At 40.4% G+C, this 18,962-nt stretch overlaps 1 protein-coding gene across 1 annotated transcript; it reads right to left on the bottom strand.

Annotated features, from left to right (window-relative positions):
* Positions 1-437: 437 nt before the first annotated feature.
* PARD6B (par-6 family cell polarity regulator beta) lies at positions 438-15,453 on the bottom strand. Its single transcript, XM_036901980.2, has 3 exons — positions 15,021-15,453; positions 10,343-10,565; positions 438-3,431 (listed from the first exon to the last, which is right to left on the bottom strand). The coding sequence occupies exons 1-3, from the start codon at positions 15,084-15,086 to the stop codon at positions 2,602-2,604; spliced, it is 1,119 nt and encodes a 372-aa protein (XP_036757875.1). The 5' UTR covers positions 15,087-15,453; the 3' UTR covers positions 438-2,601.
* Between the last annotated feature and the right edge of the window lie 3,509 nt (positions 15,454-18,962).

The raw sequence follows: 18,962 nt of genomic DNA, 5'->3' as shown, positions 1-18,962 counted from the left end.
ATAAACAATGTAAATAACTCTGGATCGATATCAAGCATCATCTCCCACATTAAACATACAACCTTAAAATACTATCTTCCAGTTCTCAGCCACTTGCTTACATAGTTACAGTAAATGTACATATAATTTGGTGTTTGTCTTTTAAAAATTGTTTAAGATAAGGAAGTCAGACTCTTGTTACAACTTGACAATTTTCTTCCAGTCCATTCTATACAAGGGATATTTGGTAAATATTTGTTGGCAACTTTTCATATATTGGCAAGCCAAGAAAGTAGCCTTTATACAAGTCTATCTTTATTTGTAAAAAATAATACACAACTAAAGCTAATTTGATTTTTAAAATCAAAGTTCATTTAGTGATAATGTACATTTTATAATAAAATTGTAGTAAAATACTGACATTTGATAGTTTAAACAAAGTATTATTCATGTAAAAATCATGTTGTCACATGTAAAATTTAATTAGAAAATTCATAGTTCACAAAAGTACATAATATTTTGTTGATAGCTCATGAGAACATTATCATAAATTTAAGATACAGAACAAAATTCACAGTTAGGCTTGACATTCAGTACCATAAAATTTTATGCTGAATACACCGGTATTTTTAATAAGGTACACTTGAAATAACTAATTCAGACTAACAATGAATTGACATTCTATTGTATAACCAAGGTCTATTGGTTTTATAATGTCTAGTAATCAATTATTTCACCAATAATTTAAATGAGAAATCTAGTTGAAAACACCACTGACATACACCTTTTTTGCAGGATAATTAAAATAAAAAGCATTAGCAGCTCTGATTTCCATTTCATGAATACATATAAATTGTATTTTACAGTTAAAATTTGTACAAAAAGTCAAGCCCTGAAGTATTTTGTATTTTTTCCCTAAGAGGAAAGTTGTGATGTTAAAACTTTGTTAAAAAAAAAAGAGAGAGGTAGTGTGTGAAAAGTATTTGTACTTAAAATGTTGAACCCCTGCACCGCTTATAATATAAATGAAATTTTACTTTCTACATATTAATATTATTTTGCCATTCAAGAGTCAAATTTATAGAACTCACAGAATGTTAAAGCTGGAATGCCATTAAAATAATTGTGGTATCTAAGTGGAAGAACTTTGGAGAATTCAACAGAAAGCACATTGTGTTACATAATGTTGTGCAGTTAATAGTTTAGTGATAATATGCTTAGTGGCAATGTGAACAAAATACATTAAAGTATTCTGAGTCGTGATCTTCATTGAATCAAGACTGTACTTCTTCATATATTTTTACCATATAGAGAAAATATCCTTCAAAACGGAGTCATTTAAATTCTTCATTGTTTTAACAGCACATACTGTTATAAAGGTATCTGTACTAGCCCTACCATAAAATTAATCAATAAATAACTCTGAGAGAAATATCCATAAGCCATAGGGAACTTATGTCCTCACTAGCTTCTTAAGTTTCTATACACAAGCATACTGTAGTGCCTGGGCACACAATGAGATCAGGCAAGGATGAAAGTCAGCAGCCTTACTCTTAGCTTGGTCTAAGTGGATGCACTGGAAAGTAATAAATAGCCTCAGAAAATTATTAGCGATAAATCCTACCTGTCAAAGGTGAATACTATATATTTTTCATAAAGTGTAAGCAGTGTTCCTAGAAATCCCATTAAGGAAAACCCAAATTTTTCATATAAAAAGTGCACAAGTGTGTCCTGTGTGTAAAAATCTCTTAATTTGGGTGCATTTCTTATCCAACATGATTCACACTACTCGAATACATTAAAAGAGTAGAAGAAGCACACAAATAAAACACACAAACAAAAGGAATGATTTCCAGTGAGGTTGAGACTGGGAATGAATGAGAAGAGGTTAAGGGAGGGGAGTCTCCCATATTACCGGAGTTGATGGAATTGCCTTTTACAACATAACTTACACCCAAATAGAGTGACTGGGTAAATATGAAAGCTATAGGATGAACAAACATGAACCTGGACAACTGTTACAGTTTCTTATGTCCAGAATATAGCTCAATGCTTTATAACATAAGAAGCAATTTCCTAAAAACAGTCAACTGGTTTGAACTCTTAGAAATGAGGGGAAAAAAAGCATTTGAAAAAATTGTTACAATTAGCAACAGAAGAATAACATTAAGAAATCAAAATAAAATATGGAACATAGGAGCTGAGATCCCAACGGTACAAGATAGAATGAAACTTCTTCACAGTAGAATTTTTTAAAATATAGTGAAAAGAACAATTAACTGGGCTCTGCACAGCAGGTCAAATATGCAACCACTTCAAACAGAAATGATCTAGTCCTCTCAAACAGTGAGAATGTGCTCTAACATCCAGTTCTCTAGAAACAAAATAGCAAAAGCATGTAACTTCATTAGCAAAGGCCCCTTTTAGACTTAAATTCACCTCTAACCCACCAAGGTGTATATTAACAATTATCAAATTACTATTATAATAACATTTTAAGCTTCAATATTATTTTTCTCATGCCTATTCAAAGTCCCTGGCTCAGAGGTATATATGCTTTAAACTAGCCACATTTACAAGTCCCGGTCACATCCTTCACTCAGAACAGTTCAAACAATGGTTTCATAGTGTTATGATTGTTCCATCTTCTTCTAAGAGCTTCTGATCTGGAGCATGCATTTCAAATTCTGTATTTGTGCCACTTGCTTTGGGTGCTAAGATCACTTCATTAGAAGGAATGAAACCATTCTGTCCAGACTCAAAATTGAGTTCTATCTGTGTTAGTGATTCCAGGCTCTCAGTATTACGAACAGCTTTAGGAATCTGCTGTGGCACTCCATTGTCTTCAATAATAATGTCATCTTCATCACTGTCTTCATCCTCTGGCTCAAAGCTGGGCTCCATCTGCTGTAGATAGCCAACCAGGCTGTTATCAGTAGACTGGCCAGAGCTGCCAGAAGTCCGGCTGGTCCTAACGATGTTATTCCTCTGGTTTGCTGGTCTCACTGTTATGATGAGGTTGCGGCTGTTTGCAATCATCATGTCTGTTACTTGATCAAGACTCTTTCCTGACACTTCTATGCCATTAACTTCTAAAACTTCATCATTAACAGCTAATAGTCCTGTGCTTTGAGCCAGACCTCCTGGGACAAGTCTGGATATAAAGATCCCTGGGACCTTCTCTAAGCCATGTGGCGTTACCCTCACACTAGAGCCATCCCGGATGTAGAATCCTAGGGGTTTCTCAGTGCCATATTTGTAAAGACGAACCCTACGATGTGTTTCTGGGAGAATATCCACGTCTATAATAGAAGACACAGGTCTGAAGTCTTGGGGCATACTAATGACTATATGTGGCTTTTTTCTATGGTTGTCAGGGCGCAACACATTGGTTAAAACATTCTTCTTCTTTGTTAGTGTGTCTGTACCAAAGGCACTGTAGTCTGCTTCTTCTGTTTAAAAATAAAATAATATTATTATAGAGATGCTTTAAACACCCATTTATGTACAGTTGAATCTATACAGAAAGGTAACTCAAATGTATTTGGTACATGAACAAACTAGTTAATTAGCTTATTTCTATCAGATCAAAATGTAGTGCAGGAGCAAGATACGCTATACCAAGAACATCCCACTCGGTGGCCCTCTCAAGCACACATAGTAAAACCACTAAATGCTGAAGTTAAAATTTGATAAAGCTCAATGATGACTAAACAACATTAATGAATTTCTGAAAAGTCTTACAAACACGTTCTTAAATTTCATTCTGGCAAATGAAATTCTGATCAGTCTTACAAACACATTCTTAAACATAATTTTAAACAAGTTGCTTAAAATGTATTTTCCCTTCGTTTGTTTAAAAAACCTCCAATTTGCATGTTTATCATATTCAACTCAATGACATGAAATGGACACTGGATTCCCAAGGTAAATCAAGACAACAAACTCAAATATACCTAGCAGAGGCTGGCTGGGCACAGAATGTAGTGAAATAAAGCAGATATGTTTGTTAAATGATATGTGATTAGATGAATGCCTATCAAACACTAAGGAATTTTAGTATTCTACAATAAACACTGCCTCCCTCAGCTTTCAGGGGGAGTTCTTAATCTTTCATTTTCCCACTTTTGAAAGAGGCGGAGGTATGGGATTTTTAACTTTTTTCTTCACAATGTGGAAAACACTAATAGAGAGTGGTAAGAACTCTGGCAAACTGGGGAGCTCCCGCCCCATTAAATAGCACAGCTGCTCCTCACTCCACAGTTTTTCTTCGTGGACTGCAGGAATTTGTGTGGCCAAATTCCAAGTCTTTGTTTTTAGGTAAAAACCATCTATTTTTAAATACTGACACCTAATTAAGTAGCAACAAAAACCTGTTTGGGCCAAATAACATTGGGGGTTGAATTCATTCTTTAAGCCAGGTATTTATAACCTCCTATGTAAATTAAGGGAAAACAGGGGACCTAAAATTGGTATTTTTATGCCACACTGCTGAAAGAAGCTCCTCCTCAGACAGAACATCTTATCAGAGAATGGAAGGTAGTAAAGGAAGTGAAATTAGCAACAGGAATAAAAGTTGGAATCATGTTTCAAAAATAACTGAAATGGCGATAAAACTAAAAAGCCATAATCTTTAAGGAAAAAAATATTGTCAGCTCTACCTTATAGAACAGGAAATTAAGGGTACAAAATAAGTTACAGAGAAAAGACTAGACCAGGTACTTTTGCTACATCAATATCTACATTCACATAATGAGTGTTAAGTGTCAGCTATGGGCCAGAGGACAGACAACTTCAGTGTTCTTTTCTTCATGGTGCTTTAACATTCTTCAGAAGCTAGTTTCAGATTGATGTACAAGAGAAGGGGTAACTTATTTTTTGCCATTTTCTCCCCTGGGGATCATTTATAGACAAAGTATTTCCACTGTGTTCTTACAGAGAAAGACATTTTATTTATAATTTGGCTTTGGAAATAAATCCACTGACATAAGACTCTTCCTGAAAACATCTGGCCAAAAATCTATCAATAGTTTTTTACTGAATGTATTTTCTCAAAAATTGTTATTTTCATTTAAAAACAATCAATTAAGAAAGCCTGCATAATATTTATAAGGGAAATTCCAGACCATACAAACAGAACAAAATTAAGTTGCCTACATACTTCTATTCATGGGAAAACTGATGAAAACCCCCCAAATCTGCATAATTTGGCATCACATCCAGACTGTTTGAATGCTCTCTGCTAAATTCTCAAAAGCAATATGCCCCAGCACAAAGGCACCTTTGTTCGCCCATCTAGCTAATCAGTTTCCAGCAACTGGGAAAAGAAATATTTTGGCAGAAAGCCAGGGTGCAGGGTGTTAGTTTAAAGTGTAAAGGTGAATGTCCACTGGGAATGGGAGGTGACTTTCTACCTGAGAATGTATATCAAAGCCCTAAACTCAGAAGGAGATGGAAAGTTTGGAAACTTGGTTCATGGCAACCTTCCCCTTGTATAAACGCAGGCTTATGCAACAGTACACGACACAGGCTTTTACACCAACACCTCACGTATCCGCCGCTGACAATCTCAGCTAACTGGAACCAAGGAGGATCCACCTGCAATGCCTCTGAATAGTCAAACTGGATGTCTCACTTCCTTCCACACAGAAAGCTGTGATTTACTTACAGAAGAGCCCTGCAGGCCCTCTGAACCTCTTACTCTTTAAACATTAATTCCGAAAAGCCTGGTTATCTCACTCCTGGGCTCACAGAGAGTTATAAGTCACAGATTCAGAGTGGGAGTAAGGGTCCACTAGTGAGTGGCAGGCACAGATAGGAGAAATAAAAGCCTATAATAAATACAAAGCAAATCTGGGGGTGGGAGGTGGGGGAAGCTTTACATAAACCCCATCAGCAACCCTGTACAGTAACAGTTCAGGTAGAGTCATCAAGGAAGTTTAAGATTATGACCCATTTGAAGTTCAGTAGAAAGACAGGGAAGAATGAAATAATTTTTAAAATTGTTCTGATCCACCGGTTGAAACCCCTTTCCATCAAGAGTGGTATAGTAAATATTTTAGGTATTGTGGGTCACACAGTCTCTGTTGCATAAGCAGCCACAGGCAATACATAAAGAAATGAGCACACTGTGTTCCAAGAAAACTTTATTTATGAAAACAGCCAGCAAGTCTTGTTTGCCAACCCTTGTTCTAATCCAAAATGCTTAAATAAAATAGACCTCGCAACTTTAAAAGGATTAAAATAAACATCACTTAAATTATGAAGACACTTTCATTTCCTAATGTAAGAGAAATTAACGACCAAATATTTAAGAAGCACCTCTATGTGACCAGGCTTTGTACTCTGTGCTGCAGATTCACTGAAGAAAACAGGTAAGGTACTACTTTCATGATGCTTATAGTCTACAAGAAGAGATGGCAACTGACAAATAATCACACGATTACATTATTACAAAGTTGCCAAGAGCTGGGAATACATGCGCTGTAAGAGTATGTACACGGGAACACGGTCTGATTTGCAGAGTAAGAAAGGCTTCTCCAGAGAAGTGAGGTTTATGCTAAGACTGGAAAAATAGCCAGAAGCTAATCAGGTAGAAGGGAGGGAAGAACATTCCAGGCGCAGGGTACAACACACAGAGAAGAGCAGATGGGAGGACGAAGGAGTCCACACAGTGAGAGTGAAGGGCAGGAAAGGGGAGCGAAGAGGAGGAGTCAGGAGCCCAGCGAGTAGCAGCAGGGGGCCCTGCAGACAAACAGGGCCTCCCAGGAAGTGTTAAGGATTATGGACTTTAGCCTTAGGACAAAGGGAAGAAAACAAGGATTTTGGTTTTTCTATAAAGTTCACTCTGACTGCCAACTGGAACATGGACCTTAGGGGTAAGACAGGAGGCTACTGCCATAATTTAGGCTGGTCCATGGCCTTGAGCAGAAGCCGTGGAGATGGGGAAATAAATTTGAAAAATAACTACAATGGTTTTAACAGGCTTGGTAACTGATTGAAAAATAGGTTACATGTCAAAGGTGACACCCAAGTTTCTGTCATGAGCAACTCTTGTCATATGCTGCAATGTTACTCCATAATTTCTTTTTTTTTTTTTATTTCTGGAGTCACAGATTTCTTAAACTATTTTTCACAGTTTACTACTAAAATGTATATCCCCTAGACCATTTCTAAATTAAGCCTTTATTCACTAAAACATAACTTTAAAATACATCTAGAAAATATTGTCCACTGCACAGTAAAGTGCTAAGAGATGATTTAGGTGCCTGCCCGGTTTACAGGTGTCTGGGCCACAAGGCCGTCTTCTACATGAGATGATGCTTAAAGCAAGGCCCTCCTAGGGTTCCCAACAAACTCCTTTGTATAAACCCAAGATGTACATGTATTTATCTGATGTCATATAAAAACAGATGGAGATATAGGAAGAAGCTGTGGTGTAGACATTCTGATCAAATATGCTGAGGAGTCTCTGCATATCAATGGACCCTGGCCATGGCTGATCATCATGTCTGCCAAGGAAGCTTTTAAAAAATACACATGTCCCTGGCTGTTTTCCAAAGCTACAGGAATGACCTGAGTGTTTAAGGTACAACCTTTAAATATTTTCTAAAATTGTTTACTGCACAATAACCTAAACAACAAGAGAAGGAAAACTCTACTCTGTATTTTCTCTTCTCCCTCCCCTAAATAAATGATACTCTGAACCCCATAGGGGATGAGGTTGGCAAAGACTCAAGGATCCTCTTTGTGAAAATAACTTTTAAGGTATCAGGTTTTTTGTTTTGTTTTTGCTTCCATGATAACAGCCCTAGAAATATAGAGTATGAGGATTTTTTCTAACACTAAATTATTAAAAGACATAAAACTTTTCAAGATAAACAACACTATCTTCAAGTTCAGACTATAAAGTAGTTCATGCTTTCAATTGTGAGTTTCCACTTCATAGAAACATTATTTAGTAGTGTATCAGATTTTAAAAGATCACATGGTTTTAGAATTTTAAATGTTTTTGAAATTTTTTTTCTAAATTACTTAGTACCATATCAAGTGCAACTGCCACACTACTGATTCCTAAATTGAAACCAACAAGCCAAGACAGAAAATGCATTGTAATTAATCAGTAAAATATAAGTATACTTAATATCATGCTTTACATTAATTTCCTGAATTTAGATCCATTAAAGTAGACATAAAATCAACTTTTTACTTAAGCATCTGTTGAGCTTTGTTTAAAAGAAAAAAAGTATCACCACGAATCACAGCGCACTATGTAAGTCTGTAAAACAGACAATAAAACAAGCTAACTGGTGCTGAGTAAGGTGATTCAGAGTCTTCAGAGGGCCATCTGGTAAAGGTGGGAAGGAGGAGGCTTCAGCTAGGGTCTCAGAAGAGTCCCCTCTGAGGAAGTTACTGACGCTAAGACCTGAAGGATGAGGAGGGAAAGCTCTTTAACAGAAGAAAAGGGAAGCGCAAAAGCAGAGAGACAGCAACAAGCCTACAAGTCTGAGGGACAGAAGGCAAAGCCCACGAGGCCGGCTGCCATAAGGGCGTGGAAGGATGGAGGACCATGCAGCGGTGAGGACGCATCAGGATTTTATTCTGGATGCAATGAGAAACTACTGGAAGGTTTAAAGTGGGAATGAATTGACCAACTTACTTTCATGTTTTGCTTAAGTCATATCGTATTTTATTTATATTTTAAGAACAAAATTTTCCTGTTGAATGGACTATGTATTTCTAAATCATATTCTAAGACTATCAACATATTCTAAGGCTATCAACTGTGTTGGATGTTTACCTCTAAGAACCAGAAAACTTTTGCTTAGTTATAAGCATATTTGAAAAGGAAGCAGCAGAGGATAACCACCCTAGAACTAATCCCATGATCATGTATGTTACAACTCCACAAACAAAAACCACAACCCGCTCCCTGCTCTCTCCTAGACTGCTGCTCACTCCGGTTCACCCTCAACAGCCAAGGTAATCTTCCTAAATTAACACTAATTGTATCACACCCCTGTTACATATATACAAAATCCATCGTAGGGGTTCTTTAGGAAAATGAACCTGTGTATTTGGAAGTATTTTGGAAACAGTCAAGAGATACAGACGTAAATTACCCTTGGAGACTTATTTTGTTGGTGGACTTTAGTTCCTCCAAACTCAGAAAAGCAGATACATAATCAGTGGAATTTCAAAGCCCTGGGAGTGGTTAAATGTTTATCAACTGATTGGAAAAATAAAGTTTCACCTTCAAGGGTAATCCCTACCATTCTCTCAAACTGCTTTCTGGGTTGGTTTACAAACAGGCTAAGGCTTTAACTGTCCCCACTGGCAAAACACTGGGCTTCCTGCTCTCACACCGGCCTTCCAAACCACTCTGATAACCAAAGACAAAGGAATAAATGGCACCCCCCATGCCTATCTGCAGAGAGACAGACACACAGACACACACACGGAGGAGGCTGCAAAGTTAAAAAAAAAAAAACAAACTCAAATACATTTGAAAAGGCTTGAGCAGTTATTTCAAGTGTTTTCAAGACTTATCAATATTTACACATCCCCAAAATAATGACTCGCTATCTTTTCCAGATAATTAACTAATTTAATTTTTCTGAGAAATATCCTAAAACAGAAAGGCTGCCTCCTACATACCCGGGCATGCACTTAGCTCATTCCATCTTTCTAGTAATCCTATGAGATACAAGTCTCCCCTACTATCCAAAAAGTCTGCTTTACATTAGTACCTGCTTCCACCAATTTAAAGAAATCTAAAGAGGATTTTCAATTTTACAAGATGGTAACTGCTTCTTCACTTTACACCATTTGGACTTAGGAGAGCTTTCACAGGAATGCTTGACTTCCAAATAGCGGGGGAAACCTATAACACATTCACTCAATAGATGAAGACACGAGATCTGGGACGGTAAACATCTTCCCTTAGGGTTCTCAATTAAGTAATAAAGGCAGCATGTGAAAGTTGCTTGCCACTTGCCACCAAAAACCAGAATGTTTCTTTGAGTCCAAAGTCATACTCTTTCTACCACATCTTTCTGAAGGGATAAAATTCCATTCAATGAACTGAAGAGTCAATTCCTAATTTTTAGTAAAAAAAAAAAAAAAAAATCTAAGAGGTCATAAATTAAAAACAAATCTTCTAAAGTACACTTACTGAAGTGTAAAGATATTAATTAAATCAACAATATCACAAATATTTTAACACACTTATTAGCTAATATGGTTAAGAAGATTCCCACAAAATGTCTATTCATTGAGTTTGTGGTAAAGTCTGTGTATCCTATCAATGAAGAAAATAAACTACTTGTATTTCTGAAATAATTTTTCTAAAAGTGGTACTTACCCTTTTTTTGTATAAAAATCCTAAGCAGTGGATTGGCTGTTGAAACAGCTTTGTGGTAATTATCATCGTTGTTTATGGGCAATAAATCTCCATGGATGTCTGCATAGCCTACTAAAACATCAACGTTGGGTATCTTATGAACATGTTGCAGTAATCCATAAAATTCTTCAAATTTTCCAGGTTTTGATCTTTCCAGTGAAAACCGGCGAAACTCAGCTCCAAACTATAAATATAATGAACATACTAATTAAAAAAACAAAAGGCAAAAGTAACAGGACTCAATTAAAAAAATTAACAAGCATACTGTTTCCCTTAATAAAGAAGAATGTTCCAGCGACACAGCCTGTGGTCAGAAACCTCACTGTCTGCAAATAAAACAACATAACAACAAAACAAAGGCACAGGAATGTGCCTTCTCACTGCTGCATCTCTGAACGCCTTCCAAGATGCAGGCTCAACTCAGTCCCTGGGGTACCCAGGCCTCACTGGGGACTGTCCTGCATTGTGACACAGCTCAAACCCTGTCTGGAGCCCAGATCCTAAGAGCAGTACTCTTCTCACTCAAGCCATGGGATAACAAAGATGTGCCCAAGTCTTTATTTTGGCCTTTAGCAAAAAGCATCTAAGTTTCCTTCCCAACAAAAGGAATTAGGATTTCATAGAAGTGCCAAGAATTAACCGCAACATATACAAAAAGGACTTTGAGCTTCTTGGCATTAAGATACAATACAAATAGAGGTATATCATATAAGAAATAGTCTAGGGATAAGAAGCATTTTCCCTATGTTAGTGCTGCAAAAAAGCTTTATTAATACATCAAATATATATCCTACAACTACCCTATTAACACAGAAGTGTTTATGTGTTTGGCATAGTGCTATGCCCTAGAGATTGAAAGGTTCAGGCCGACACCAGGAGCTTACCAATTAGTAGGTAAAGAGAATAATTACATCAGAGAGGTATTAAGGGATCACACAAACAAGGAGGAAATACCTCCACCGCCCGGTATTTATCTTTACAACTCTGATTCTCAGGTTTACTTCCCTACTCTAGAATCACACCTCTGCTTTCCAAATGCCAGCTTATTAAAGTGGCTCTTATTCAATGCTACGGACTAGCTTCATCTAGTCCATAATAAACAGGATCTATGACTTCCTATGGAACTAGCATGGCATGTCCTTAAATGTGGAATGCTAAGAAATCAGCCTTTCTCAAAAGCGTTCCAGTCACAGAAGTTTGGGAAATGCTATGTAACTACAATCACACTCATAGGAATCACAATGGAGATCAGATTATTAAAGGATCAGTCAAGTCCTATGGTTGATTTAAAAAAACAAATTTTTAAAACAAATGTTTGCCAAATGCATTTGACCACTAAACTCATTTTTCCTCTAAGTATCTATTATTAGCAAGAAATACTAATGCATTAAGACAGCCTTAAGCAGTATGCAGAGAAAGTGTCTATCAGAATAATTTGAGATTACAAATATGTCAATTCATTTTCCCAAGGACCCTACGGATTCACGGCTTTTGCTGTATCCAAGAAGTTAATTAATCTGCCTTTGTTTCCCCACATTATTCTAGTTTTAAATTAAAATAAAAACTAAGATCACCTCTTACGTCTATTAAATAATTAAAAGTTTCCAGAACACATTCCTGAAACATAAACACTAACATTTGTCAAGAATATAAGTGACTCATACTTAAAGCTCTCAAAAAGTTTAGTCACACCTTCACGTTTCAAAGTAAATAAAAACTCAGGACTGCCCTTCCTATCAGTCAGTCTTATGATGTTATCAAGTCATAGTTTCTCCTCCATTTTCTTTATTCTGGTATCATAACATAAAGTTTCTAGTACTTTCTGATTCATGCCAGGGCTTATCATTTCCCATAATACATGAATGGGAGTAATATCGAAGAATTGAACATTTTAGGGCTTCAATGTCTTTGCTAAAACTTTCAGATGAAAATCCTTCGCTCAACATTTTTCCTTTTTGCTTAAATTACGATAAAAACAATGGAAAACTGTATGGCTTCACAGATGTGCCCTGTTTGCAAATGTTAGCAGAAAAAAATACAAGAGAAATTGTTATGCTTCTTGCAGCAAAACAATAGGATTAAGAGAACTTTTTACTACATGAAGAAAAATGCTAAGATACAGATAAAATTAAGACCCAATCAACTATTCACTACATCAATCATATACAACTATTTTTAGCCTGGTCTCATTTATCCAGGACACCCAGAATGTGCTGGACACCCTTCTCCCAGAAACTGTTGGTACATTCTGGAAATGCAAACTTAATTTTAACATTGTTTGTCCATGAATAATTAAGAAACCTACAGTTCCAAGACTATTCCAAGGTTATTAAAGGACATCACTTTGATTACTGACTAAGAACTTTCCCAACTCTGCAAAGACAATAAAACTGAGTTTTCTATGCAGAAGAAAAAGATTCTGAAATGTCGATCTGCACATGACCTAGCTGTGGTTACATTCCCCTACCTGAGGAGCTTTGTAAAAAGCTGTGATACCACCAAAGCAGTGAAAAAAGAAATACTGTTTCCAACTATTTGTCCACATATTTTTTCAATGGTATAGCTGACATGTGTTTTATTTAATCCATTAAGAACAAATGTATCAATAATATATACTTAAAACCCAAAGTGTAACAGACACACTAGTAACAGTACCTATATTGTGCCTATTTATCAATAGCTAGAACAGAAGTGGAACCCCTCATTCTGTGCAGGTTCCTCAGAATGTCTTGGTTCAGTTTAAGAGACATGGCTCACTAAAAGTGCAGTACGGCAGGTCAAATATATAACATGTAGTTTACACCTAAGTATGGGAAAGATTCACAAATCAGCTGGCAGAGGATGGGCAGAAAGCCTGAAATTCCAGTCCCCAAGTGCTTAAGGTTTCTAGTCCAAGAATTAAATTACCACTTGATGTTATTTATCACTGCACCAAGAATCCCTACTCATTTTTTCCTATGATAAATAATTAAAGACTTGCTACCAAGATTAGGACTACAAACCGAATTTTAACATTATGCAATATCATAAGTGTCTTTCTTTTCATAACCTCAACTCCCACAAATGCAAACTGGATTTATAGCAGAAATGCCATGAGAAGGTTCAACCATTGGGCATAGAACCACTACCGCCACTATGCTGCTAGAGAAAAAAGCTCTATGTATTTTGAGTCATTTAACCCTTAGTTCAAAGCCTGTCACTTGAATTTGCTATGGCAATTCCTTGGAGGGCACAGGGAAGAGCATACTCCTTAAACTGATATTACAATTAATTCTTGTTAAAACAGAATAGTTTCTGAAACTCGTGAATGTCCTGTTATATAAGTTGCAAATAACATTTTAAAATTATGTTAAAAATGAATGGAGACTATTCTTGATGTGATGATCTCAGTTACAGCAACTCACAGAACTTCGCTTATCAACTCCAGATAATAAAAACCATTCTACCCACAGGCTGCAGGGAGCTTTTCCTTACTCCACTCAAAAATGACTCCCTGATTTTGCATTCTTCTTAAGCAGTCTTACAGTCAATGATGTTTTGAAGTCGATATGCTTTTAGTTTTCTCCCATTCTTTTATGTGTTTTGGTCTTCCTAACAGTATTTTAAATTTTCTCAGGGCTTGGCCCAAGCCTCTCTTTTGTATCTATAAAGCATTTTATATTCTTATTCTGTAAGAATACTAAGGTTTTGTCATAAAAGCAGAACTTGGCGAAGTCATAACCCTTCAAACCTCCCCGTCTTCTCCGAGAATCAAAATAAATATCTAAGCTCCCTCTGGCTTTTCAATTCATGAACTGTTTGCTGAAAATGTTCCTGTGGCTGCCGATCACCTTCAAATTCCAGCTCAAAACGCGTTTTGGAAAGCATTTCCTAACCAATCCCTACAGACTACCCTGCTCAGCCAGCCTTGTAATTTAGGAATTCAGTAGACAGCAACCTAATTATCAGCATTGGCATACCGTTGGTCAAGAGTTAAAACACTCATGTGAAAAGGTAGCATAATGGAATGAAATGAGCATCCAGACTCAAACTGCGAAGTGCTCCTTAAAGGTGCTGAGTGTGTGTGCACTGAAAGGTGGTAGTGCTAATTTTACAAATTAAATGCATACCAAAATTAATGCTGGAAAAACCCACAGCAGGAAGCAAAGCTCACTTTAAAAGGGCTCTTTAGTTTACTGGACTCTCTCCTCCACCACTCGATGCACCCTTAAATCACAGAAAGGGGTAACATTTTGTGCCCACGGATGTTCCAAATACCTTTTTCTCATAGGCCAGTAGGCAGAATTTCCCCGAACCTTTCGTGCCACGCTGCGCTTAAACGCCCCCCATCCTCGGGTATGCCTTAGCCCTTACTCCCTCCCTTGAATAGGAATGAGATTTAAGGAACGAGAGATTAAATGCTCCGTTGGTTTTCTTCCTACCTGGGCCAAGAGCAGACACAAAGCCCCCAACCTCGTTTCCTGCTCAGCAAGTGTATTATCCACCATCTCCAGCCTCCAAATCCCACCACCGCGCCCCCCACAGTCCCAGACCCAGCGGCAGCTCCTCAGGCCGTCCCTGGCCAGCCCCTGCCCTCCCCAGGCCCGGGGTCCCGGCCCCCGTCAGGCCGGCCGATCCAACCAGCCCGGGCCCCGCGCACCTTGCTTTTCACCTCCATGGTGCCCAGGCAGCCGCTGCCCGCCCCGTGCCGGTGGCTGCGGTTCATACTGAGGCCGGACCCCGCGGCGGCCTCCGCAGGCCCCGCCGCCCGTCGGGAGCGCAGGGAGCGAGCGCGCGGCCAGCGGGCTCGGGACGCGGCTGCGGCCCGGGCGCCTCTTAACAGGCACCTGCAGAGAGACGGCCGCGGCTCGGGTCTCTGCACAGAGCTCCGTTCGGCGGGCTCCTCACACGGCGGGACAGAGAGTCGGACTGGTGGCGCGGCGGGCGGGGACGCCGCTCCCTCCCTCCGCGTCTCGGCGGCAGGAGCGACGGCAGAGGAGGAGGGGGCGGAGCAGAAGATACAGGGGCCGCAATCTTGCTCTCCACCGCCTCCCCGGCGAGCTCGCGCGCACGCGCGCACCCGACCCGGGCCGGAGACGCGGCGCGTGCACGCGCTCACCTGCAGTCTCCGTAGGAGCCTCGGTTGTCCGCGCTCCGCCCACACCCAATGAGAAGCGCGCACCTGCGCCTGAGGCGCCAACCAATCAATACACGCTTCGTGAGGCTCGTGGGCGGGCCACCTTCTCGAAAATCCCACCCATCTCCGCGCGATTGGTCTGGTGCTGAGAGGGAGGGGCGGGATCACCTGAAGCCGTGGGTCGCCTCTCCCGACCCAGCAGGGGAGTTGGAAGGCGCATGCGCGGACCCTGGAGTTTCCGCCCCGGGAAGGCCAGCCGGAAGTGCGAGCGCACCTGAAGACCAGCTGGGAAAAGGCGGGCAGGAGGGGTACTTTTGCGCACGCGCAAGCGCGCCCCTGGTTGCCAGGGTCCCGGGCGGGTGCTCGCACCCCGCGAGCCGCAGCAACCCGCGGCGGCGGTTAGTGGAGACGCCTCGGGGCTCCTTGGTTCCCGGCCGCCTCCTTCCCGCTTCCACTTTGGGATGCTGCAGCCTACAAGAATGGCCCTCCACCACCTGTCATTTAAGCGTCCGGCTGCGACTCTTGTTTACAAAATAAAAGTTTTCTCCTCTCTGCAACAGTTACTGGGGGAGAAACTAAGGGCCCTCCAGGCTTGGTTTTGTCCCTAGATATTCTCTCCGCAATCCATCCATCAGGTCGCAGGAGGTCTAGTGGGCGCTGAGGGAGGGAAAGCCAGGTGAAGCCCAGGACAGCTCCTCCCAGGTGCAGCTTTCCTGAGTACTTGTAGACCGCCCCTCCAGGGCTTTTTCTTTTCTTTGGTTATTTTCTTTTACTTTTACTTTTTTTTTAAATTAAGGTATCATTGATATACACTCTTATGAAGGTTTCACATGAAAAACGTGGTTACTACTTTCACCCATATTATCCATTCCCCCCATATCTCATTGCAGTCACTGTCCATCAGTGTGTAAGACGCCAGAGTCACTACTTGTCTTCTCTGTGCTAGTCTTCCCAGTGACCCGCCCACACCATGTGCACCAATCATAATACCCCTCAATCCCCTTCTCCCTCCCTCCCCAGCCATCCTCCCCCGCCCCTCCCCTTTGGTAACCACTAGTCCCTCCTTGGAGTCCGTGAATCTGCTGCTGTTTTGTTCCTTCAGTTTTGCTTCGTTTGCTTGTTTCCTATTTATGTATTTTTAACCTTCGAAGTCTTCCTCTCTCTTCTTCCAGCCATTTCTGATCATTTGCTGCTTGCACGAATGGCAGTCCCTGGATTATGTTCGATTCCCCCAGTGCAGTGACAAGAGATGTGTCTTTGAAAACAAAAGACTGAATCCTTTTCTCTAAATGCCCCAGAGTGGAGTTTCTCCTCCCAGGGAGCCTGTGTAGCACTGGCCCTGCCAGGGAGGTGAGGAGGAGACCCACGAATGCCCTCCACCCACCTGGGGAAGGGCTCACCGTGGGACTGCTGGTCCTCAAAGAACGGTTGAGTCCCGTGAGCCAGCCGGGGCCTGCAGGGCCCTACTTCTAACCTGAGGTGGCAGAGAGCTGATTAGGACGCTTCACTCCGCCTGAGTTCCTCGGGGTCTTCCTCCCCTCATCTGCCTAATTCAAATCCTTCCCCACACTTTTAACAAGTTAGGGTTTTCCCATGTTTCTAAAGAAGTGTGGTTTTATGCTAACTTTGGCCCTCCTGGGTTCAAAGGGGAGAAGCCCATGTCCTTCTAAGGTGTTCAGTTCACCAGGTATTTGTAGGGGAATTTAAGGTTTCTTGAGCCACTTTGGGTGGAAGTCCAGATGGAAAGGCTACCGTCTCCGCCTGAGTAATAATAAGGCTTCCTTTTCACCTCTTCAAAAACGCCTCCTATTGGACCCAAGCGGAGCCGGAAGTAAAATGCACGTGACAGCCCAGCTCCGTAGTTTGGTCTCAAGACCCCTTAACACTGTTTAAAATTATGGAGGGCCCCCAAGTATCTTGTTTATGTGTGTTATGTCTTTCAGTATTCATCACATTAGGATTAAAACTGGTAAGTGTTTAAAATACAAGATTATGCAAGCATACATTTCAGTAATCATCAGGATGATATCACGTGTCATGTCTGTTCTGGAAAACTCTATGGTATACCTGTGAGACAATGAGCATGACAAGAGCAAGTGACATCTTAATATTGTGAAAATAGTTTTGGTTTTGAGAATCCCCTACAAAGGTCTCAGGATGCCCAGGGACTGCCTTTGAGAACCACTGGGTAGAAAAACGGCACAGCCTTCAGGGACCTTTCTTCTCAGCTCTCACCCTCTTCTCCCAATCACCAGGGCCCCGGGCTCTATGTATGTGACTATTTTGTAGTTAAGCTTTATTGCTATTATCCGGTACTGATTTATCAGGCCCTTTGAAAAAGGAAGTTCATGGTTGCCAGCACACCTGCGTGGGCCCTGCATTCCTGGACGTACGGTCACATCCTCTCTTCCCTCCCCCGGGTGTGGCTCCCTCTTTACTTGGACTTTCTTTCCAGAAGGGAGGGCCAGGCCAGAGCTTCCTGGACCTGCTAAGCGGAATTTGTTCTGAGGCCTGCGTCACAAGTGTGCCTGGACTGTGTAAGGAAGGAATGTGGAAAATAGTTTGAATTTGATAAAGGTGCTGTGGAGGAGGGGAGCTCTCATTCCGAGAGCTGTTGCAGCCAGGGCTTGTTCGCCAGGCCTGAACATCAGCTTTACTTGAGAAGCTTGAAGCCTGGAGAAACAGCACAGAGAAGGGTTTATATTTCCATTTCTTTGGTTTGAAGGCTCAATCTTATTTCTCCCCATCATCCCTTCCCCATTCCCCACTCCCAAATCCTCTAGCTAAAGTTGATCAAGGCCTATATGTAGAATGAAAAGCTCGTGCCATGCCAGGGATAAGTAATAGTGAGTTAGGGAGAGAAGTCTGGTGTAGGATGTGGGCTCTAAATTACAGGTCCACCAAATCATTAGTTGGGAACGGGCAATCCCTGATTATCACACTCACAAACCATCAGCTATCTCCAGCCCAGCTCTCCTCAAAGAAGGTAGCAAGGGGTACATTTTGGCTTTATCCTTTTTTTCCAGTACTTTCTGTCTGTAAGTTCCCCAACTTAACACAATTGTTATGTTTGTTTGGAATCGACCTTGTGAGGCAGAGTTTGCAATTTTCCAACATTCGTTTTATTGATTCTCATCTTGCACAATGATACTTTTTTCTCTTCTGTTCTCCCAGAACTCTCTTAGAAAAAGAAAGTTAGAAAGAAGTGGCAAGAAGTCACATATAATGGTGTTGAAATGTTTTTCAAGAAGTTTCTCTCACCAGCTCCTTTTCTCCTTGATTGCTCAAGTTCTAGTTTTAATGGAGAAACTCTTTGAGAAAGAGTTGAAATGTGTATTTATGAATCTCAGACTACTCACCGAAGCATTTTAAGCCTTTTAGCAGAGGTGGAATTAAGTCACATGACCTGTTTTTCTGGTTAATATAACACTTTAGTACTTGTGTGGGGTGTCAGGTGGGTGTGCT

Source organism: Manis pentadactyla, chromosome 5, assembly GCF_030020395.1.
Source record: "Manis pentadactyla isolate mManPen7 chromosome 5, mManPen7.hap1, whole genome shotgun sequence".
In the NCBI taxonomy this organism is placed as follows: Eukaryota; Metazoa; Chordata; class Mammalia; order Pholidota; family Manidae; genus Manis; species Manis pentadactyla.
This window is presented reverse-complemented; position numbering and strand designations above follow the sequence as displayed.

What these genes read in the sequence shown, in the direction of transcription:
- PARD6B (XM_036901980.2), bottom strand. Translation starts at nt 15,086, where the DNA reads ATGAACCGCAGCCACCGGCACGGGGCGGGCAGCGGCTGCCTGGGCACC. An exon ending in CCATGGAGGTGAAAAGCAAG is followed by an intron (nt 10,566 to 15,020) that starts GTGCGCGGGGCC and finishes TTATATTTATAG; the next exon opens with TTTGGAGCTGAGTTTCGCCG. An exon ending in GATTTTTATACAAAAAAAGG is followed by an intron (nt 3,432 to 10,342) that starts GTAAGTACCACT and finishes ATTTTTAAACAG; the next exon opens with AAGAAGCAGACTACAGTGCC.